We start from the raw sequence: 15439 nt of genomic DNA, 5'->3' as shown, positions 1-15439 counted from the left end.
ACGCTGCTCCACCGCAGTGTGGTCTGAACCTTGGAGTAGATCCATCATTTTACAAGACAAACAAAGAAATGTAAGGTCTCAGAAGATTTCAGTAAACTCTCAACCTGGAATCAAGTCTACGAGGTCTTTTGTTGTTCGCTATCTGTCTACGATAACCTGACGTGTTATCCAGGACAGAATAAAGAAAGTATACATTTATGGTTTTGCTTTGCTTCAGGAACCTTTACAGCAAAATTCATTTGGAAGAAATAGGGCGACCATTTTTAAATAAAACTGAAAGGTTCAAAAAGATTAAGCTCTAAAAAATAACTTTTTATTGGTGAAAATCTCTGGTGTGGGTAGTTAATTAAGCACACTTTCATGTACAAGTTTCTACGGCAGTTGTAGCGTTTATTAATTTATCATTTATTATGATCATTTATTATTATCGGTTATTTATTATCGTTATTTATTGCCCGCCCTCACAGCCTCCCATATGGTCTAGCGGTCAGGATTCCTGGTTTTCACCCAGGCGGCCCGGGTTCGACTCCCGGTATGGGAACGCGACCTTTTAATTCTCTTAGTTTTGATGACTTGTTCATCCATCTTGATAAACTCTGAAATGATCACGGATTCTAGTTCCGGCAGAGGATGCACCGGATATTTGGTTCGTCAGCTCATTAACTCATGTAGGTCACCAACATTTATAAAACAGCTCCACTCGTTTATGGGTTAAGAAAAGGGAAACAAACCTATGCTATATCACACTTAGATTGTATTATTTAAAAATTTATTCTGATGGAGAAGGTTTCTTATTTAACAAGACATTGTTCTGCAGCATTACACAATTGTACAACAAACTTAGTTAATTAAATAATTCAAAACGGTATTCTAACCCTTCAAAATAAGAGCAAAAAATGTGTGTGGGCGTGGGGGACATGTGTTCACATGCAACCCAACAATATACACACTAAAACGTGCAGATTTCCAAGATGGCAACGTCTGTGTAACACAGAAAACAAACAGAATCTTACAAATGATGAATGAGTTTAAAATTTACATTGGTAGAACATTAAGACCCAACATTAATGATAATCTTCCAATTTAACCAAATATATTCTATAAAGTCTAAACAAACAGATCAAGAGCACTTAGAGCCTCCGTTTCCATTTCAGTGGGTCTCTGAGAGGCAACCTGGAAGATGAAATCATCAAGAAAGTTTTCCATGCTGGGCTCAGTCTGGTTCAGGTGGGACGCTGCCCCCCCGCCCCCGCTGTCCCGCCGGGTCACCCCCCCCCCCCCCGCTGTCCCGCCGGGTCACCCCCCCGCCCCCGCTGTCCCGCCGGGTCACCCCCCCGCCCCCGCTGTCCCGCCGGGTCACTCCTCCTTGCCCGGTAGCAATCATGTCGAGGACGCTTGTGCTATCTGGTGAAAGGTGACTGGCGGTGGTCGCTGGCGAGAGCAGATCCAGCAACAAGCTGCCGCCATAGGTGCTGGAGACGGAGCTGGGGGAGGTGAGGTCCGTGCTGTCGGGCCCCTGATAACCCAACATTCCATTTAGCTTGGCCAGTTTCTTCTTCTTAGCCTTGAGCTTCTTTATCAGCTTATATCGGAGGGCTTCGGTGTGATTGAGACACGGCGGGCTCTTCGAGGAGCGGCTGCCACACCTCCCAGAGGACAATACTTCCACGTGGTCCCTGGGGTCCAGCGATGGAGGCGAGGTCGTGTTGTGGTGGCTTGGAGCGCTCCTGAGAACGGGAGCGGCGTTCTGTGGGACCGAGCTCTTGATGCCAAAGGAGTGGTACATGGCTGCAGCCTTTAGGGGCAGAGAACCGTCTTCCATCCCGAGCTGTGCGTTGGGGGCCTGCCTTCCAGGGCCCTGAGCTCTTCTCACAGGGTTGGGGGTCGAGTGCACCTGAAGGGTGACTGGGGCAAGTCTCTCCTCTGGCTTTTTATTTGAGAATTGCGGGTTTTTGCTGAGCAGATATGACCAGCGTCTATTTTCAAATGATGAAGGCATCTCTTGGGTGATTTCCTGGGTTATGGCCAAGGACAGAGAATCACTGGAAGACACCGGAGATGCCTGCCGAGTAGCTTCGGGAGATGCCTGGGTGGGGTTTGAGGGCAAACTTTTGTCAACAATGAGCGGTTCTGAAGACGCGGGCGGCAGAAATACCGGATCCATTTTGGACAAATCTGCCTTTTTACCCCTCTGTGTGCCATCACACCTGCCGCTCTCCTGAACGGCTTCACCAGTCACGTGTGTGGCCTCAAGACAGGAGTTTCCATCGACTTTAGGAAAGACGGAGGCGGTGGGCGGCTCAGCAGAAGAGCTGTCCGGTGCAGAGTCCGGTGTTCCGCTGGTGGTGGGAGCACCGCAGCTCTGCACCGGCCCGCTGTCATTCACAGGCTGAATGTCGAAACCTGGTGTGATATCCAGCAGCGTGAATGTGATGATGTCATCGTGGGAAAGGCCCTCAAAGGTGTCGAGCAGTGTTGTCGAACCAATAGACGCATCGGCGGCTGTGGGGTCCGTGACGTGGGAGCCGTCTCCTGGTGCTGACAGAGCACAGACGATGGCTGTATCGTTGTGAGGTATCAGAAGAGACGGCTCGGGGGAGTCACCTGACCGCTCGTCCATTTCACTCCCTCCGTCGGCCGGGCGTGACCCCATCTGACCCTCAGGTGGAGGGTTGTCAGGGAAACTGCTGGATGGAGCACAGGCGGCAGGGCCCTCGCCCTCCTCCACCTCCACCTCCCAGAACACAATGTGCATCTCCTCAGCAGGGATCGGGAGCTTTCCATGAGTTTTACATTCGGGATGTTTCAAGTCATCGTACTCGAGCCAAACCCCTGGAAGAAGCAACCGTTTAGAACATCAACACAGCCGGAGCAACATTAACATTTGGTAACATTTTGGTGACCCTTGGAATGTGCTATTGGCAAACTCCAACAGGAACAAATTCAGTTATGGGACAGAACAATAAGAGAAAATAAGATACACAATAAGATACACACAGGCGACACACGAATGCTGGCTTGCTTTCTACCAATACTACACAAACTCCCACAGACGGGTGAGCGTGCCCTTCAGGAGAGTTCTCACCATTAGAGGAACAGACCCAGGTTACAAAGTGCCTGAGCTGCTGGTCGTACTGGATGACTGTGGAGACGCCGTAAAGGTTCCCATTGAAGCTGAAGCTGTACTTCCTCACATCATTGTCAGGAAGTCCCTGGACAAAGTGCAGCCCAAACACAGGAGGCAAGCTACACAAAACACAAAGAACACTCCTTTTCTTTTGCACTCAATCATTGAACATGTTATTATTGAAAATAAAGATGAACTGTGTCACCACCCAACACAAAAGTATTAATAATACTGTGGATACCGTTCCAGTCAGTCATGTTCAAAGGTATTTCGGAGGCAGATATTTCATTTATGCAGCATTGTAAGACCAAACTGTGAGCTTCCCCACCTCTCCAGGGTCATGGTCCTCCTCTGGTGCTTCCTCCAGCACGTATTGCACGGCGCCAGGTGGACAGCATGCAGTGGGAGCCAGTCGGGTACCACGTCTGTGAACGTGGGCAAGGTCTTCCTAACCCTGAACGGATGAGATTGTTGTTAATTGTTGTCTATTTACGTGGGTTTCTGTCCAACAAAGTCTGCAAAATGTCTCCAAATTCAGAAGAAAAACTGTCATTTCTGTTCTGCCAACATGAGTAAATTTGCACAGCCCTGACTTGAGCATCTCCTGAAGGCCTTTACACACCCTCAGAGTTCCTGGGCCTTTCTGACCGTCATCACCCACCTTTCTTGTGTGGCCACGCTGCATCCGTCACACCTGAACTCCCACCGCAACACGGACTGAAACAGAGGCTCTGCCCAGGTGTCCATGGCAAGTAGAAGTGGCAGAGCAAACACTGGGGTCTCTTCCTTACCTGAGAGGCACAAATATGTGTAGTTATGGGTTTATTCATCAACCCCAGGAGATCCTGCTACTGTCGGTGTGCAGCAGACTGCTCTGCTCACACGGACCTTTGATCTACCCATTTAATTTGATTTAGCCAACAGTTGTATCAAAGGGTCAGTTCAGTATTTCCTGACGAACTATTTGAGGCAGGGGAGCTGCTTTGGTGGACTAATTACTGAAGTCTGAGCGAGAAGAGACCCACTGACTTCAGATTCTGTCTTTTGTGCTCCTTTTATTCAAACACCATCAACCTCCAGGTTCTTTGATCCAATGTAAAGAACAAGCTTCAACAATTCAGGCAAAATCTGACATTTGAAAAACACGCCCAGACCTGCAAAAGTGTTGGCTGCTTTGAAACGTGTTTGGGATTCAAACCAGAGGCGTTCGACGCTACAAAGCAAAGAAGATGCAAATCTAGCCTCATTTCTGTCACGTGATGAACGGTGGCATTGGGTTCTATGAAATATTCAGAAACAGAAAACTTAGGAAGGTTCTGCAGGTGGGGTTGAAGGTCGCTCTGGAACCATGAAACAAAGCTGAAGGTGAGTCAGGACCCTGGTATCTGTCCTCATTCACTGATCAGAGATCTGCTCTCACCCAGTTTGCAGTGAAGTTTAGGCTGCAGCTGTTGGAAGATCCACATCCGGAGGCGCTGCAGCTCTGTGTTGGTCTTTCGTAGCAGATTATTTGAAACCATCACAACCTCATCTGGAGACAAAATCACATTTTAAAAAAAATACATTCGAAGGGAAAGTGATCATCATCATCATCATCATCGTCATCGTCGTTATCATCAGTGCTGCTTTTACAGAACCTTTGAAAAACATGCCCACAGATATGTCAAATCTTGTGTTATCAATTCGGAAATGAAAAACCAAATAATGACATTTCTGAATAAAATGTGATAAATGTTCATAATCACAACCATGATTGTTTTGCGACGGACTTGAGCAATGACCTCTTTCAGAGGTTTAAACTCCAAATGTACTCACTGAGAAGACAGTTGCACAAGTAAAGAGATTCTGACTAGCTAAGCTAGTCAAAAATAATGGTGTCACATCTGCTCCCCGAAATGCTAACGTTCCTGTCATAATTAGCAATACTCATTAAACATTAGCAACGTATGAAAATAGGCCAAATCCTACTTTATTGTAGATGTGATAGAATTCTCCAGCAAACTCACCACTGGCAGGGTGAGGCTGAGGGTGGGGGTGGGGGTGGGGGTGGGGCTGAGGCTGCTGCCGGCCTGGGACGGCAGAGCAAATGTCCTCATACTCCCTCATCAGTCGCCAGACGCACGACTCCTGGGGCTCCACTGCAGGTCTACACCTTTTTAAGCTTTTGCAGTTCACCAAAGCAACAAGCATTGAATCCAGCCAACACAGATTCTCACTGTTAGGCCAGAAAAGTTGACCTGGAAGAGGTAAAAGGTCAGATGACTTCATTTCCTCCACATCTTCATCTTCAGGCTCTGGCTGAATATTGTCAAAATGCTCGTGTGCTGAAAGTGACGTGTGTCCTCGTGCTGCTTCATGTTGGGATGAGACGGTCTCATCTTTGAGCGACGGACTGCTGACCACAGCACTGTGGGAGTGGAGCGTTTCATGGGGACTCCTAGAACTCTCCCCCACTTCTGAAACCCTGGGGGCCCCACAGTGAGGGGACAGCACAGGCATGGCAATGTTGAGCAAGTCTTTGGGAAGAGGCTGTCGCTGTTCAGGCAGGTCAGGAGAGGTGAGGAGATTAAAAGCTTCTGTGGAACATGGAACCTTTTCTGGTCCCTTGTCCACAACAAGAGCTTCCCCTCCAGCTGCATTGCTCCCCAGCTCAACACCCAAAGGTTCCCTGTCATATCCATTTTCAACATCTGCCCTGGATAAACAGGTTTGTTCCTCACTGCCGACTGCGGGAGCAACCTGCTCTGCTGGGCTGGGGAAAGCACCAGCGATAATGTCACTGAATCGCTTGCGTTTGTGATCGGGTTCAATCGGGTCTTCTCTCCCCAATGAGAATGTGTTTTTTCGCTTGGACCCAACAGGTTGATCCACTGGAACCAAACTGGCCAAAATATCCTCCAAAGACCGGCTAACCAAAGGGAAAAGGCACTGGGTGGAAAGAAAACAGTGGAAATGTTACTACAGAAAAGCCTGATCTGAGCTGATGAGTGTGTCCACCAGGGCGGAGACATACCTGTGGGTTTGTACAAACCGGGATAGACTCATGGAGGTTGACGTGGTATGAGCGCAGAGCAAAGGTTAAGCCCTTCGAAGTGCACCAGGGGCAGTTCTCCAGCAAAGCAGCCCTTTTCTGAACCTAAATTAGGAAAAATTAATTATTTGAAATTTAAAAACAAACCTTCAACTCCAAATCCTTTTGAGATCTTTCGCCTTTTACAAAGATTTCCATTTTTGTGCCTTTTGTTAATTTTGACTGGTAATGACCAGTTTGAGTTCAATTCAATTCAGCTTTGCGCAAGTGACAACAATGAGAGGAGTTCTACTGACTTTTCCCAAATACCCAACCAGTGGTGAGGACAAAGCCTCCAAATCTGTGTCTTCACCGCTCAGTGACAATCCACTTCTGCGCGTCGGGTCCATAGCCGTCCGGTGCCATTCAAAAAATATTACCATCTCACTGGGACCACCGACGTCACAAAAAGCTGAGGGAACACACACCAAAGAATCATGTTATTCCAAAATCTGCTTTAAAGGTGAACTACAGAACAAGTTGTATTTTGGAATACAGTTATAAAACGAGCCCAGCACTCCACCAGGCAGAGCCACAAACACCCATTGTAAAGGATAGAATATATAATATGTAACAGTGATATGAGGTTACACAATGGGAGTTGCCCGCGTGATGATCTAGGCCGAAGCCCCCTGGCTTTTCTCTGGGTAGATCACCAAACTTTAATGAACTTTTCCTTGACTCATTATCATCCACCTAAATGTAAAAGCAAAATCCTTTTATATATTCTTAGTTATAAAAGAAGACAAACGTCAGCGTCACAAAACCTTGAGGGAGGTAATTATATCCATCCCTGATCACTATTGGATGTTAGTGCCACATTAGTCAGTGCAAATTGCGTTGATTTCGGTTCCAAACTTACAATGAACACCGTGTTTTCCGACACCGATGTCAAACAATCAAGCGTTATTTACCCTATTGAATGGTCTTTAAAGATACATACGAAAACACAGCTAAGAGACAGAGCAGCATCCATCCATCCATCCATCATCTACCCCTTAACGGGGCCGTGGGGGCCTGGAGACCCCCTGGACAAGTTGACAGGGAGAGTGAATAATCACAAGGATAAAGTGATTTGGGACTACATTTCTTTGCATGTCTGTTATCTATTCGGAATATTATAATCACTTATCAATATGCCTTCAAATTATAAGATTCGATTAAATAATCGTATGAAGAGTTCAATATTGTAATCCGGTAGCTAGCATGCTACCATGTTAGCCTAAAGCCGGGAACATACTGAAACAACACCGACTCTTATTTAAAGCTTTCAGGAAATAAAATGAACATAAATACATACCGTCTTTAAACGTAGAGAATATATAATATATTACAATGTGCAAGAACGAATTTTGCCCCACGTTTTCTCAAGAGAAATAGGTTACGCTTGTTGAGAGGGTCCATGACATGTGCATTCCGCCTCTTCGTAACAGAAACGTTCCTTTTCCGGTCACCAATCAGTGTACGTCGCCCTTTGTCTTCCCCTTCGTGCACATTGGTTCCGCTTTGTCCCTCATGGTGGTTAAACGGAGCTGCGTTCTCATGACTTATCCGTGACACTATGATTTTGAAGAAACATGGTTACAAATTCTACATTGTGTGCGTGTTATGTGTAAGATCAAATGTATGTGTTTTCCCTCAGATTCATATTCGCAGTCTCACGCACGCACACAGCTGTGCCTGGACCAATCCCGCCTCTTGCGTGTGCCCTGCTCCCTCCTTGAGCTCCTCCTGTATATGCTGCTTTCCTGTCCCTTTGCTTTCTCTTGATGACAAAATGAATTTGCATATTTTTTCAGGGAGGACCGATCATGCATTAACTGGTCACCTCCCAGCCCCTTGAGCACAAGGAGGAACTGACAGGAAAACAACACAGGAAAACATGTGGTGTCAGTCTGGGTTGTGATTGGCATTTGGAGCCGAGTCCCTCTTCCAACGATCCAAGGATAAGAAAACAATCTCTCAGCCATCTTTGTTTCAGGATGCGTGTACATGTGTGTGTGTGTGTATGTATATGTGTGTATATATATGTGTGTATATGTCTAAAGTATATACACACACATACTATGATTTTGAAGAAATCATAGTATGTGTATATATGTGTACGTATGTGTATATATGTGTATGTATGTGTGTTTATATGTGTGTATGTATATACACACATCTATGTATATATCTGTATGTATGTACGTGTGTGTGTATGTATGTGTGTGTGTGTATGTATGTACACACATCTGAGTATTTCATGACAATTATGAATTGTAATCTTGGCGTTAAAAGCCTATATGAGACCTATGTGAGGAGACAGAACTAACTGACTCCCTCAGACTCAGACCTCATTGGTCCCTCGGGGAAATTTGTAATTCGAGCAGCAAATTATAAGGACAAAAGAGCAGAAAAAGAAGAAGTACAAAATCAAAGAATATCAACATATGAATTAAATGATATAAAAAACTATAAAGATAAAACAGCAGTGTCCATGTGTGTGTCGTGTACTCTACCCCCCCCCCCCCCCTTGTTACAGACCATATGCAGACCTCTGTGAGCACACATAGACTCACATCAATACCAACACACAAACACTTGAAATTGGAATTTTTAATCGACTAATCAATGGACTTCATTTGCAAATACCATTTGCATACAAAAATCTTTAGCCACAATAGTACTCCTAAAGAAGAAAAATGTAGGTTATTGTTATTGTAAATGATGACACATATGAATATTAGTGTTAAAAAGGTGCTATAGGCAGTTAGAGCCTTCCAATTACCGAGGTTGTTGTAGGCGTGTGGGGTCACTCCCCTTAAAATGCTTTGGTTGATTAGAGGTTTTTATATGTACTAAACATAATACCAATGGTAAAATTAAAAAAACACAACAACTTTGCAATCTATTTCATACAGAACTGTAACCTGCAGGACCAGAGGAAAAAGCTCAATAAAGGCTCATTGAGACATATCTTGTGTAGAATAAATATGTTGTCTCGCAGTTCTCCATAAAGACAAACCCATTAAATGGAATCTTCCTAATGACCGATCAGCAAAGGGCAGCAGACCAGAGGTAAATGATCACGCACGCTTGTTGGAAAAGGCATCAAATGGTTTTGTTCATGCGGGGATGGAGGCGGAGCGCACAGGCAGATTAAAACGAGGCTCACAGCTGACGGCCATGACATGTTGACAGGGTCGGAGCTCAACCCCAAAACACCAGCGACCCTCCCAACTGGTGCCTGACGTCATCGCGCGATCTTTGCCCTTTAAAAGTCCGTTTGCAGATGAGCACCCGAACCCTGTGCATTCGGTAGAACCTACAACAGAACCAGCTGGCGAAGCGTGGCGGAACCCTCCGACCCACCGCGGCCCCGCTCCTCGCACGAGCCTCCTGCTGCACGGTGCACGGAGCCCCGCTCCTCGCACGAGCCTCCTGCTGCACGGAGCCCCGCTCCTCGCACGAGCCTCCTGGTGCACGGAGCCCCGCTCCTCGCACGAGCCTCCTGGTGCACGGAGCCCCGCTCCTCGCACGAGCCTCCTGGTGCACGGAGCCCCGCTCCTCGCACGAGCCTCCTGGTGCACGGAGCCCCGCTCCTCGCACTGAATCCAACACGGTGGCGAACACGCCAGCAGCAGCTCCAGCATGCGCGAGCCGAGTATTTTTGTATCCACGCGCCTCGGAAAACTTCAGTGACGTTTCCCCAAAGCTGGCGAACAGGCGGCCGTCTTCTATTAGGACAATGAAAAGCAGGCCACCAATCAGGAGCGCGGCTGCGCGCGTGCCAGCCAATGGCGCGTGCGCTCCACCGAGAGTAATAGTGAGGAGTGAAGACACTGCGTATCGCCTGTGCGCCCTCACACAGCCATTGCAGACCATTGAGATCCAGCCTGAGTCCCTTGGTAAGTATCACACACGGAAACTTCAAGTGTTCCAAACGGCGATAACACTTTCAACTGTTTCACACGTATCTTTGCCGGGGTCGAATTTGGTCTCTCCGACCGCTTTTAAATCATTTTGTTGCCGAGAACCGTAAATAAAACTAAAAAAAATAGCCGGCGCTTAGCAGGTAACATTGCATTACCCTGGCTGGGAGTGTGGACCAGACGCTCTTTTAAAAGGAACAAATTGGTAGTGACCCTGGCGAAATTCGTCGACGAACGCCGCTTTAGCCAAATACAAAAAATTTTATAAATTAGTGCCATGTCACTTTCTCAAAATGGAGTCGAATCACACGGTAGTTGTCGCGTAAAAATTGAGGAATGTGTAACGGACAGCACGGTTATCGACAATGGTGAAATCCCCCGTTAGCTAGCCATTGCAGAACATTGCGAAGAGTGCGGGTCTCGACACAAGCGGCAGAAAATAAGGAAAACAGGAGAAAAAGACAGAGCGTCTCAAAAAAGACACGTCCATGTGTCGGTTTGCTCCAACACGTCCCCGAAGACGACGGGGGAAAAATCCCTGCCGATCTGCGCGTTACTGTAATGGCTGACTGTATCGGCGAGGCGGAGAGGCAGCGCCGAGGCGCAGTTGCCTTCAACTTTTTCTAACCGTCTTTGCTCGAGAAGCAAATCCGCAACTATAACATCTGACGACGGCAAAAGAAAGTTGGGTCCTTCGCGAGTCCAACGACACCAAGCTGGGATTTTTCCCAAGTTCCCGAGGCCTTTAAATTGGGGTTTGAAGTGAAGCGGTGCCGCGGTCGCGCTGCCCTCTATCGCAATGGCTGTGCGCTGACACAAAGAGAAGGAGCCATATTCTCCATGTTAGTGCATGAAGACGAGCGGCCATTAGCAGCTCATAGGAACCGAGCGAGCAGCACGGCCGCTCATAGAGCCAGCGCACACCCAGCCTATCACTGCACCAGCGGCCAGGCAATGGGAATCAACCGGGGAAGGAGGTGGTCGCGATGGCCGCCGTTTTCGACAGATTTGCCGGGTTTCAAAGCGGACTGTGGGGCGGGAGGAGACATTTGAGGGGGACTTTCTTTCATGAAGATGGCATTCTCACAAAATGGAAGAAGAAATATTGCCGTCGTTGTTGACCTCCTTTTCCTCCACCGGAGCCGATGCGCCATTACGACTCGGTTCGGAGCCGTTAAAGCGGGTTAGGGCGCACGGACGGCGCATTTTGGACCTTTTAGACGCAGACGCGGAAGATTTTCCAAGACTTTGACAAGGTTTATGTTCATTCGAAGCGGAGCGTCGAATTAAAATGCTTTTTCCTGCCAATAAATACTACTTTTGTCCGATATGTGTGTTTATTTTCTCAAAGTTTATTTTTCTATTTGAAATGTTACTTAAGTGTCACGGGGGGTTCCCATGGCCAGATTTTTATTGCAAATGAGTTTTTGGGGCATTTCCAGCCTCGGAAAACAATGGGCATTAAATTAACACACTTTAAACCTCTGCCCTGTTTTATGTACTTAAAAAAAAAACAGGTGACTTTATCGCTGCAAGAAAATCTATTTTTAGACATTTTACGTGATTTTCTAAGCACTGAGATTTTGAAACGTTTTTTTTAATCCCGCAAAATTGCGACTGAAATGGGCCGCAGAGTTTTATATGAGATACAGTTGCAACACTAAATTCATTATTCCGTGATTTTCATCCTGAGAGCAGAGCTGTCCTCTTCAGCATGGCTCTGGTAACGATGCCAAGATTGGAACTGATTAAAACTATAAACGTGCTTTTAAAGATGAAGCACCTGTACTGGCGCATTGTTGAATGCGTTCTGGGCCTTTCAGCTAACGTGTGCATTTGTTTTGGTTTGAAGCCTTCAAGATGGGGAGAGATTCGGGGAGAGAAGCGGGAAAGCCTCGTGGCAAGATGTCCTCTTATGCATTTTTTGTCCAAACCTGTCGTGAAGAGCACAAGAAGAAGCACCCCGATGCTTCGGTTAACTTCTCGGAGTTCTCCAGGAAGTGTTCTGAGCGATGGAAGGTGGGAAATCACGTGTGTTCTTCTTTGGATGTCGTGTGTACACCATGTGCTCATCCAGAATCCTCTTTCCAGACCATGTCTGTCAAGGAGAAGGGCAAGTTTGAGGACTTGGCCAAGCAGGACAAGGTCCGCTACGACCGGGAGATGATGGACTACGTCCCAGCTAAAGGAGGCAAGAAGAAGAAGAAGTTCAAGGACCCCAATGCCCCCAAGAGACCCCCGTAAGTACGCCCACAGGTTTGACGATGTTTCCTAAGAACAGCCTGATGACCTGTTCTTTCCATTTTTCAGATCCGCCTTCTTCATTTTCTGCTCAGAGTTTCGCCCGAAGGTGAAGGGGGAGCACCCTGGTCTGACCATCGGGGAGGTGGCCAAGAAGCTGGGCGAGCTGTGGAACAACACCAACTCGGAGGATAAGCAGCCGTACGAGAAGAAGGCCAGCAAACTGAAGGAGAAGTACGAGAAGGTGAGGACACGGCGGCCGAACGCTGACCTAACGCGGTCAGAGGTCTCGTCTCTGATCTGCTCGCCCTGTCCGTCACAGGACGTTGCTGCCTATCGCCAGAAGACCAAGGGGGGCTCCGGGTCGGCGGGAAAGGCCCCGGCCAAGGTGGAAAAGAAGGCCGAGGATGACGACGACGACGAGGACGAAGACGAGGACGAGGACGACGACGACGACGATGACGAGTAGATGGCGAGTGACATCGTGGTCATTTTCTTGTTTATAAAGCATTTAACCCCCTTGTACACTCTCACTTACTGAAAGGAAATACATTAGTAAAGGGGTGACCCAGAAAGGCTGTGTATATCAGTTGTTTTTATGCTGTACAGTTTTCGTTCCTCTTCTTTTTGTATAGGTAACACTACACAAGTGTCGTGTCCGTATCTTTCCGCCAGTCTTATTTCCAGTGATAGTCTCTAGACCGCTATCCTGCCTGGTACAGTGTAAAGGGGGGGGGGGCTTTTAATATTTACCCTAGTTAGACGTGCACAGCACATAAGCCTTCTGAGTTAGATCTGAGTGTTCCTTCTTTCTGTTTCCTGCGTGTTTTATTTTAAACGAACTATCAGATGGACGTTTCGGGAGTTTTACTAAACTTTATGTACCACTGTAATAGCAAAAAAAAAAAAGAAACTTGTTTATTGTTAAAATTTAAATTGCTTCTGATGTCAATAAACCTTTTTTTTTAAATAAAGCTGTGCATTTATTTTTTCCAACAGATGACAAGAGGAAAATTTATGTATGTTAAGAGAAATGCAAATCCACGATGTTTTAAAATCATTCACAAATATCCACTTCAGCTGTGTGTGTGTGTTTGTGTGTGTGTGTGTGTGTGTGTGCGCGTTCAGCAAATGGTCAGAATATATTTAAATGTCTTTATGAAATAGGAATCGGAATCATACCCAACATTGTTGATGTCCTGTGTAATTTAGTTCAGTCTGGTGGAGGGGCCAACGGGCCCTGGCGGAGGGGCCAACGGGCCCTGGCGGAGGGGCCAACGGGCCCTGGTGGAGGGGCCAACGGGCCCTGGTGGAGGGACCCTGGTGGAGGGGCCAACGGGCCCTGGTGGAGGGGATCCTGGTGGAGGGGCCAACGGGCCCTGGCAGAGGGACCCTGGGAGCTTCACTCACTGTTCCTGTTTTATTTAGATACAGCTGCCTGGTCTCTCCTGGACCTGTAGGTTCTATCCTGGGTTGGAGGATCATGTGCCATGAAAAGCCTGTGCATTAGAATATGAGGTGTGCATCATAAAGGTAACAAGAAACCACGCGGAGGGTCGATGACTGACGGTGCACGTCAGACAGACACGACTGGTCGGGGCCATCAAGGAGGAACCATGTTGCATGTGCTTCATTTCTGGTGTCATCCTTGACCTGAGGGCAGCCGGCTGACCTCTGCCCTGCTTCCATAAGGCCAGGCCGCTCCTGAAGGTCACCTGCTGGTCCCTGATTCTTCCCGTTTCACATCGAAACAGAAATCCAGTCAATGGTGGCGGCCGTGGTGAAATGGTCTCGACTCCTTTAAGACATTTATAGGGAGAATATTAAACTTTTGAATATCGCTGGAGATGTGAACCACGCGGACACGGTGCTGTGGATGCGCTCAGCTGTTGATCAGTGTGCGTGCGGGCTTGCACAGGCCACAAATGCGCATGCAGCAAAGCAGGCTTAGCTCCACAGCGACACCAAAGCCTCCTAATCTCCGCCAGCTGGTTCCGCTTCATCCGCTCCCAACAGCGGTACCAGAGCGCCACCCAGTGGCCAGCTGCCGCCACTGCATGGCTGCTCATAAAAGTGACGTCAATAATGCCTCAGCTGACAGCAATGAATTCCAATCAGATTAAAGCAACTGACCCGAATAAGATTCCTAGACAAAGCATATTTATAAAGCATCAGATTCTGTTGGATGGCTGCATTTAACTCCATACCTGCAGCTTCATTAATAGTAGTTTATACTTTAAATGTTGCAATAAAATGGCGTCATTCATCCAAATTGATTATCTCAAAGTGTTGAATGTATGTGGAAATGACAAATCTAGTTTTGCTAAAAAGCATTGGTCTTTACTTGATATGTTATTTTAGAATAGATCAAATTTCACCGCATCTCAAATCGTCAAGAATTACTCAGGACCAGTTTGACGAGTTCCACAAACGCTCATATTTGGAGTAGATGGTCCCAGCGGCGCCGTTCGCTTGGTCTTTATCGCAGGAACTGTTTGACTACAACTGCGTTTCTGCATCTTTTCCCTTTAAAAACATCTCAGGACCGTTGGGAGATGCTGGGCCGATATTTCCTCTTTTTCAACCATGTTACGTCCCTTAACCTCCCCTTTTCACGCTCCTTTTATGTTGCATGTAGAGGAACCCCCCCCCCCCCCCCTGAACTGGTGGGAGGCTGGTGGGGGCTAACTTATAGATCCAGATCAGCCGTCATGTTGGAGTTTACCCCAGTAAATGAAAGGGTGACTTCCCCTTGGGTCGGACTCCTGCTGTTGTTTGGGTCTACTGGACGAGGTGATCTACTGGGGGGGGGCAGACCTGACAGACCCAAGCGTATTGCGTTCTCTACCTCCATTGCTGATGTTGATGCAAGGAGCCAGTCGTGGCAGCGATCCCTGAACCCAGTGGCCCACGCTGGCAGGCCCAGCGAGCCCAGCCCACCTGGTCCTGGAGGGACCGGATCTAGGAAGAGTTCGGTGAGGCCACGGAGAGGGTTAGCGATAGGCCTGAAAATCTGGCAAACTTTGCTCCCTGTCCAGGCCCCCCCGCTATGGAACCAGCTCCCTGTCCAGGCCCCCCCGCTATGGA

General features: G+C 47.5%; 2 protein-coding genes and 1 non-coding gene across 3 annotated transcripts; 2 read left to right on the top strand and 1 right to left on the bottom strand.

The window, feature by feature from the left end:
- The first annotated feature begins 469 nt into the window (after nt 1-469).
- Nucleotides 470-541, top strand: trnae-uuc (transfer RNA glutamic acid (anticodon UUC)). The gene has a single exon. It is a non-coding gene; the product is annotated as a tRNA-Glu (tRNA).
- A 566-nt stretch (nt 542-1107) lies between these two features.
- On the bottom strand, nt 1108-6761 carry LOC115252753 (SUMO-specific isopeptidase USPL1-like). Its single transcript, XM_029848721.1, has 9 exons — nt 6455-6761; nt 6141-6263; nt 5134-6055; nt 4548-4658; nt 3789-3918; nt 3456-3581; nt 3086-3246; nt 1301-2832; nt 1108-1173 (listed from the first exon to the last, which is right to left on the bottom strand). The coding sequence occupies exons 1-9, from the start codon at nt 6578-6580 to the stop codon at nt 1108-1110; spliced, it is 3297 nt and encodes a 1098-aa protein (XP_029704581.1). The 5' UTR covers nt 6581-6761.
- Nucleotides 6762-9912: 3151 nt separating this feature from the next.
- Nucleotides 9913-13261, top strand: LOC101063630 (high mobility group-T protein-like). Its single transcript, XM_003979835.3, has 5 exons — nt 9913-10087; nt 11964-12130; nt 12203-12351; nt 12422-12596; nt 12675-13261. Exons 1-5 carry the CDS (start codon nt 9928-9930, stop codon nt 12819-12821), a joined length of 798 nt encoding a protein of 265 aa, XP_003979884.2. The 5' UTR covers nt 9913-9927; the 3' UTR covers nt 12822-13261.
- Nucleotides 13262-15439: the final 2178 nt, after the last annotated feature.

This window comes from Takifugu rubripes, chromosome 15 (genome assembly GCF_901000725.2).
Source record: "Takifugu rubripes chromosome 15, fTakRub1.2, whole genome shotgun sequence".
Classification (NCBI taxonomy): Eukaryota; Metazoa; Chordata; class Actinopteri; order Tetraodontiformes; family Tetraodontidae; genus Takifugu; species Takifugu rubripes.
This window is presented reverse-complemented; position numbering and strand designations above follow the sequence as displayed.

Coding starts and splice junctions, on each gene's coding strand:
- LOC115252753 (XM_029848721.1), bottom strand. CDS start 6,580: ATGGTAATATTTTTTGAATGGCACCGGACGGCTATGGACCCGACGCGC. Junction 6,264..6,454: donor TGGTTGGGTATTTGGGAAAA/GTCAGTAGAACT, acceptor TTCCTAATTTAG/GTTCAGAAAAGGGCTGCTTT. Junction 3,919..4,547: donor TAAACTTCACTGCAAACTGG/GTGAGAGCAGAT, acceptor TGTGCCTCTCAG/GTAAGGAAGAGACCCCAGTG.
- LOC101063630 (XM_003979835.3), top strand. CDS start 9,928: ATGAAAAGCAGGCCACCAATCAGGAGCGCGGCTGCGCGCGTGCCAGCC. Junction 12,131..12,202: donor AGTGTTCTGAGCGATGGAAG/GTGGGAAATCAC, acceptor TCCTCTTTCCAG/ACCATGTCTGTCAAGGAGAA. Junction 12,597..12,674: donor TGAAGGAGAAGTACGAGAAG/GTGAGGACACGG, acceptor TGTCCGTCACAG/GACGTTGCTGCCTATCGCCA.